At 45.6% G+C, this 7,521-nt stretch overlaps 1 protein-coding gene across 1 annotated transcript; it reads right to left on the reverse strand.

The window, feature by feature from the left end:
• Nucleotides 1-5,588: 5,588 nt before the first annotated feature.
• LOC123447440 (cysteine-rich repeat secretory protein 38-like) lies at nt 5,589-6,546 on the reverse strand. The gene has a single exon (XM_045124042.1). It carries the CDS (start codon nt 6,388-6,390, stop codon nt 5,677-5,679), a length of 714 nt encoding a protein of 237 aa, XP_044979977.1. The 5' UTR covers nt 6,391-6,546; the 3' UTR covers nt 5,589-5,676.
• Nucleotides 6,547-7,521: the final 975 nt, after the last annotated feature.

The raw sequence follows: 7,521 nt of genomic DNA on the forward strand, positions 1-7,521 counted from the left end.
GGTTCCGTCCCGGTGTTTAGTTGGAGAGTTGAAATGAGAAGAATATGATGCCACTCACCTCTTCGATATAAATGATGAGATTACGTCTCTCAACAAATAAAGTTATTTGCATTTGACAAGCCTATAGTTTAAATTTTCAGCAACATTTTCTTTCTATTTTCAACACATGCAAATAAAAATATATGATCATGAGTACATACCAAATATTACGAAAAATAATCACAAAAATGAAAAATAACCACGAAAAATAATAATCACGAAAACGAGAAGAAATAACCAAAAAAAATAACCACGAAAACTTTTGTTCGGGTGCGGGGTGAGCGCGGTGAGAATTGCTTGGTTATTTCTTTTTTTCTTTGCTTTCACGGACGAATAACGAGTCGATTCCTCTAAATCGATGGAATCAGTTGGTGAAGCATCTGGTGGGAATATTCCCTGCATGCGGATGACCCAATTCCGGTTCCTAGCCCAACTAAACACGAGAACTGCTCCTAGGGATGGAACCAACCCGTCTGATTCCACCTCATCCTGAAACCAAACACACCCATAAGGTTGGGAGATGCATGAGTCTTGCTGCATCACTCGGTTGTTCTCCAACGGAAGCGCATAAGAAACATATAGACCATCAATGGAGTCCTCACGCAAGTTCTTCCCGCTTCTCGCTATCCTCCTCCTGCTCGTCGTGGCCACGCGTGAGTTTGTGCATCTTGATAAGTGTTATTTCTTCATGCTGATTTGGCGTGTATTTATTTTCTCTTTTAATTACATATCTAACTGATTTTTTCTTATAGTTATCAAAACTATTTTTTATTTTACAAAAAGAAAGGTTGGAATGCACATCCGCTTCCACCACAGAAGTGCTAGAAATCATGACTCCACAAATTTTAAAAAGTTTACATGATCCTTTACTTTCATGGGCCTATAACAAAACACGAAATCTTCTTTAGTATTGTATTAAAGGGGATTGGTGTACTCCTTCGCTTGCTTCACATCCCACATTCATGAGTTAGCCGCCGCCCCCTCCCCCTCCCCCTCCCCCCAGACCAAAGCCCTTTTTTGACATATTATCTTGACTTTAAACTTGTTTTGCCCCTTTGTTTTCTTTGTCCTACACGGTTCCCTTCGGCTTGAGAGCCTCAATATCTCAATGAACACAAAGCGTGGCTAGTGGCATAGGATAACTGTTGTTCTCTTTGTAGCTGAACTTTAATTAGCTGGCATGGTATGTTATGAGTTAGAGATAAGAAGAACCATGGGAGAGGATATGCAGTTTTGCTATTGTATAAAATCAACCGATGTGTTATCCATTTTCTTTTGCAATACCATATCACTTTTGAGTGAATGGATTCTTGTTTTATGACGTACAATTGTTAGTTAGAAACGTACAATACCTAGAACTATACACACATTCCTTTTCTTATATAATGATCAAAGACGAATCGTGAGCCTATTAATGAAGAAAAATCAATGAAACATGTATCATATAATGAGCACTGGTACATGTGCATTATTTTACATACTGCTAAGACAATGTAGTTTGATATAACCATTCAATAAACAAAAGCGCGCGCACATACACACACACACATGATTTTACACCCTGTTTGGAATGGAACATGTGGCACTACTTATGTGGAGCTGTATGCAACGCTGGCCAGGCAAACTGGTCACACCTTTGTTGACATTGCCAAATGCGGGTGTGAATGTTGACACTTCCAAATACATGTCTCCCTTAACCATCCATATTTGGATGATGTGTTTCATGCATTTTCATCCATTCACAAGGCACCATAAACTGTGACAATTCTATGTAGTCACAGAAGGCATGAACGTGATAATAGAGGAATGTGGAGTGTGTCAGCGTGATGCTAACACCAAGGTACATGCGAAGAGTGAGAGTTGAGATGACACCTTGTCTTATTTTTATATGACAAAGATACACAAGAGCCAACGACACGCACTAAGGTGCATCATGTCATAATTACAATTGTGATCAGGTGATGGTAACCTTGTCTGGAATGTTACCGAGCATGATAAGAATCAAAACAAGGTGGGATATTGGGGTTGCTAGAGGGGAGGCACAACCGCCTTCGTTTGGCAACAATATCAAAGAGGCGAAAAGGAGGGATATATCGAAAATGCTATGCGCATGATACCACCATGTTGAATTACATTCCATAACTTTTCAATAAATAAATAAAGGAAAATGAGGTTAACACTCCCGTCCTCTGAATCGTTGCGATGCACACAACCATTTTTTTTAATATTAAGCCAAGTACAGAATGCAGATAACCCAACCAAACCGTTGGAAGATATGAAATTAACTTTTGGTTGGGACACCATCACGCGGTAACTCTTCAAGAAGGAATAAACGTCCTTGCACCGCTGTCATCATGACCGACTGGAGCTTCGACAATGATTTTCATCTTGGTTGCCAAGACCAACCATTGGATATCAGTACACTAGCAAGTAGACAAAACCTTCAACAAGGTAGCAACGCAAGTTCGTAGTTGCTGAGCTTAACCAATAGAGGTCAAGACAAAGAATTTTCACCCCATAGATGAAGTGGTGCTTCAGTCACATCTTGATGATAGATTTTTAATAGTCGCATCTGAAAGTACTCTATGCTAGGCCAAAAGAGCGCTAACAAAATGATGGGATATCTCCCCATCATAGACCACCATCGTAGCCATATGGCGGGCGCCCATGTCTTGGCGCAGAACTGGTCGCTGCCACTCCACATCGACGCGAGACACACTTCAACATTCACATACTGTCGGAGTCGCTGCCCTGGTGTTAGACATCGATTAGGAACTTCTGGTGTGCCACTTACTCATCAACATCTGTTGTTGGTGCAACGAACCTTCTCGTGCTATGGTTGCTGCCCTCTCACCATGCAAAAATCCCGGTTGTGCCTACAACGAGCACCCTGCAATGCCGCACGTGACCATCGCTATCGTGCTTGTAGGTACGCCAATGCGCTTCTGGATGTGCCGCCACACCCCTTGATCTTCTTATTGCAGTCATGGAGGATCGCCACCCCTTCTCAATGACCAACGGAAGACACTGCTGTCACCATGACTATCCCTTGTGGGATCCGGCCATCATTCTCCATTCTGTTGTGATGAACGAAGGCCAAGACCAGTGCATGTACGTTGTTGTCGCATGATAGAGAGCGAGGCAGCCACCCTATGACTCCTTGGTCATCGGCTCATACGCCGCCATGTCGCCAACGTCAACGAAAGCCTCCACCTCAAGTTGTCCTTGGCATGGGATTGTCCTCCGTGTCAACGGCTACAACGAATGTGGCCAACACACTAGAGGCCGTAGCAGCCACACATGCCCTATCGCGCAAAAGCAACAATTGACACCACCGCCTATATAAATGTGGCCAAAATAAATAACTCGACTTTATATTAATTTTGTATTAAAGTTAGTACAAAGTTAAGTCATTTGTTTTGAGACGGTAGGAGTATTTGGAAAGAAGATTATTGCTGCCTACGGGGAGATTTTATACAAACATGGACGGATAAAATTCATAGGAAGCATCAACAGTAAAGTATGAGAGAAACCAATTAATTTGTTTAATTCTAAATCACCAACAACTATATTTTTATTCATGCAGAAATTCAGCTGAAAAAGTTGAATGAAGCAAACTATTTCTTTTGTGTCAAGTATTAATGCAAAATTCAATTGCTCAAATACGTTCATTACACTTCATCCACTTGGCGTAGGAAACATATCATAGATCAGAGCATATCATGAAGTTGAAAATTCATTAGAATTGTTGGAGGGTTGGCACAAGATGTACTTACTACATTCAATAAAATTTCAAATCCAAATTCAGTCAACCGTTGAACGAAGATCGGTTGTGTGAATGACACCTCATAACAATCAATACAAAAGGTTATAATGCACCAAAAGAAAAATGCAATGATTTTATTCTTTGTGTAGTATCTATTAAATTTAACGATCAAAGCATGAAAGCAAAGATTGTCAAAGGGAATTATGTTCGGTAGGGAGTATTCCTAGCTTCCACCCTTATTTTACGAAATCACTAGAAATATGACGTCGGAACTTTAGGATTTGGGACCAAATGCTTTATCGACCGTTGATCGTGTAACATGGATATTTGCGCATGGGTGTCCGCCACGTTACGTTCCGTAGTCGTTCGCTCGGGCGACAAAGCGAGCGAACGAATTCTTTTCCCCTATTTCCTCCCATCTTACACTTTTTCCACGGCATCCATCTTCTCCCTCCCATGGCGACCTTTCCTAGTGATCCCTAGAGATGGCTATTTGGGAGACAACACATGGATTCGACGATTTGTCGATACAGCGGGGATCAGGTGTCACTGGGAACGCACGGTGGCGATGGTGTAGAGGAGCCGTGACGGAGGAGTATGCATGCTTCCCGCGCGAGCGCAACGGGGAGGTGGTGTCATCGGGAGAGCACAACGGAGGAGAGGAGCTGCACATGGAGAGCCCCTCCGCGAGCGAGATGGGGATTTTTAATCCATATTTTATTGTGTCTTCATGTATATAGTAAAAATACCTCAGAATTTAATGAATAGTTTTTGGCCACTATGTACACATATGCAAATTTCCATTACCTCTTCCTTTCTGCGACATTGGAAAAAAAATCTTGGAACAATGCAAATTTTGCTGTTTTAAGATGATGGCAATTGTTTTATCATGGTATATTTGGCACTTATTTAAGTTCACGACAAATTGTACTAAACAATCCATGATATTTTTTTTCATTCTCTATATGTCAAATTTATTTTCCTTTATTTGGCCCATGTAAAAAAAATCATAGCATGGCAACAAAGTCGGTTCATTAGTCACGGAAAAACTGGGTTTTATTTTTTTTTATTTTTATTTTGTCATGGTAAAAAGTCTGGGGTTGGTGTACGCACTGGGTCGATAATGAAGATGTTCATGCTGGGTCGTACCATAGCGAACTATCGACACCCCCCCCTCGAGATCAAACCAAACATTCGCACCCCTCGGCACGGCGAACGACAACCGTCATACATGTTTTTTTGCGCAACGATCAGATCTATTAGGAAGATTCACCAAAAGTAGAAACCCCCACCCCCTAGATCGAACCAAACATTCGACAACACCCCCCCACCCCCCACCCCCCCCCCCACCCCCCGCGCGCGGGGGGGGGGGGGGGGTATGGCGAAAGGGCCATACATATTGTTTTTGCGCAGAGTTCATATCTGTTATGAAGATTCACCGAAAGTAGGAAACATCTCAAACAGAAAAAGAAAATGTGCTGAGGATCTGACCAAAATTACGCCGGCGGAGCTCCATCCAATTTGTCACAACGGACAAACATGAAGAGGATGGGACCCAAAAGTTTGTTTCGAAGAATAAGCGTCGCCATCCGTCCAAACATCTTTCATGCGAGGACTAAAACCGTACCTATCTACTAGTCACAGCTGAAAAACCAAGAATCCCCTCTCCGGCACTATCTATCGGAGCGGCAGGCTGAGGGGAGGCGAATTCACGGGCTGGCTCGAGGGGAGGAAGGCTTTCACGTGGCAAAATATTTACAAACATAAACTGAAGTTTCTCGTATCTGGATATTCATGAAATCTGTATGAACAATCGGTATAAGAGTGCGAAACCTTTATACATTTTAACAACAAATTGAAGGTACCACCACCTAGGAATCAAAGATAGGATACAGCTCATATCTCAAGCTGCAGCTTCCGCCTAACACCATCCCTCCCTCCTTGGCGCACCCTCTCGCCAGCAGCTTACTAATGGCGGCCTCTAGACACAGCTTGCAGTCCCCGCCGGACAGGTCCTTGGTGCACTGCGCGAGCCCGTGCAGTCTCCGCGTCCCGGCGACCGCCTCGGCTGCCCCGGCGGCGAACAGCAGCGGCGAGAGGTACGCCGTCCTCGTGAGCCTCTTCATCATACCGGCGACCTCGTTGTCGAACTGGACAGACCTCGCCGCGCTCTGGACGCCGCCCGGCACGACGGCGCTGTGGTCGTCGTCGACCTCGCCGAAGAACGGCTCGCCGGAGTAGCGGAGCATGCAGGCGTCGAGCCAGACGACGGCGTCCTTCTTGGACGAGCAGAGGCGCTGGGCCTGGGCTCCCGCGGAGCGGATGCACTCGGCGCACGTCGTCCTGGGGACGTCCCCGCGGCAGAGCGCCAGGCCGTGCACGCCGCCGGAGCTGCCGATGTCGAACCCGATGGCCGGGGCCTTGGTCTCGAGGAGCGACATCAGCTGGCGCAGGTTGCTGGCGAAGGGGCTGTCGGCGGCGAAGCTGCGCGCGCCGGAGCAGGACGCGGCGAGCGCGTCGTCGGAGCCGGCCGCGGATGCTACAACGAGGAGGAGGAGAGCGAAGGTGGCTTGAAGAATCGCCATGGCAGGTCGGTGGATGGAACAGGTTGGTTGCACACTTGCACGGTGCGGATTTATAAACAAGCGTGGCAGAGAGCGAAGGAAGGGAAGAAGCACCAAGGCGACCGGACCGGCGTGGTCTAAAACGTTGGACGCGTGCAGTAGTTGGGGCTGGAGCTGGACCATGGTAGCCGGTAGGTAGGCTGGGCGTTTCCTGGACGAGGTCGCATCGCATGCGCCGCCGCTACTCGATCCGCGGCCTGGACTGGGCAAGCCGCCAATCAAGAGAAGTCCTGGGAGAGCAACCCGCCAACGCTGACGCTGACCCGGCCGGACAGAGACTGGTGTGGGCGCATACCGTTCGGTGACGTCAAAGAAAAAAGCATCTACACACGGCCGATCAATCAGCTGTCAGAAAAATCCGATCCAAACGAACATTCATATCAGCCTCAGGAGTTCGAGCTGACCGATATCTTCCATATCCAATCTAAATACATAACGGATTTGTAAAGTTCTTGGCATAACCGTGCATGTCCATCATGTTGGATCCTGGCCAACACTGGCCCACCTGATCCCAAGTATATTCATCTTCACCCGTTTTTCGAACTAAACCGTAGTTACTCCACTTCACTCCACTCCTCCCCTCATCCGGTGATCTCCGGCCTATCACGGGCATCGGATCTGACTCGGATCAGTCCGGATTCGTCTACTTTGTATGAATTTGCGGTATGCTAATTAAGGTTTCCGGCTATAAGAAAGAAAATTCGAGATGTTATCGTTATGTGCCTATGGACATCACCGGACACGTTCGTGGGCATTTAAGGGATAGGATTTGCCATGTCGGGCTATAGATGGTATTAGATATCTTAGTTTTCTTATCCTGTCGTATACATCAGGTGAGCACCTCATTACTTGCCTAACTAACCCTTATCATCACTATCACTATAATATCATGGCGTGTGAGTCTAGTAACCGTTGAATTGTCAAATCAAGAATGAGCCAAAGGTGCCTCAAACATGGAGGCACCATATAGGTGAAGGGGCAACACAAAAATAAAAGGAAATGGATAAGATGCTTGGTGCACTGAAAAATGATAATGGTTTTACTTGTTCTTAGTCTCCTCAAGTTGCAAATTACATATCTTATTGCCGTACA

The sequence above is a fragment of the Hordeum vulgare genome, chromosome 4H, assembly GCF_904849725.1.
Source record: "Hordeum vulgare subsp. vulgare chromosome 4H, MorexV3_pseudomolecules_assembly, whole genome shotgun sequence".
NCBI lineage: Eukaryota > Viridiplantae > Streptophyta > Magnoliopsida > Poales > Poaceae > Hordeum > Hordeum vulgare.

What these genes read in the sequence shown, in the direction of transcription:
- LOC123447440 (XM_045124042.1), bottom strand. Translation starts at nt 6,390, where the DNA reads ATGGCGATTCTTCAAGCCACCTTCGCTCTCCTCCTCCTCGTTGTAGCA.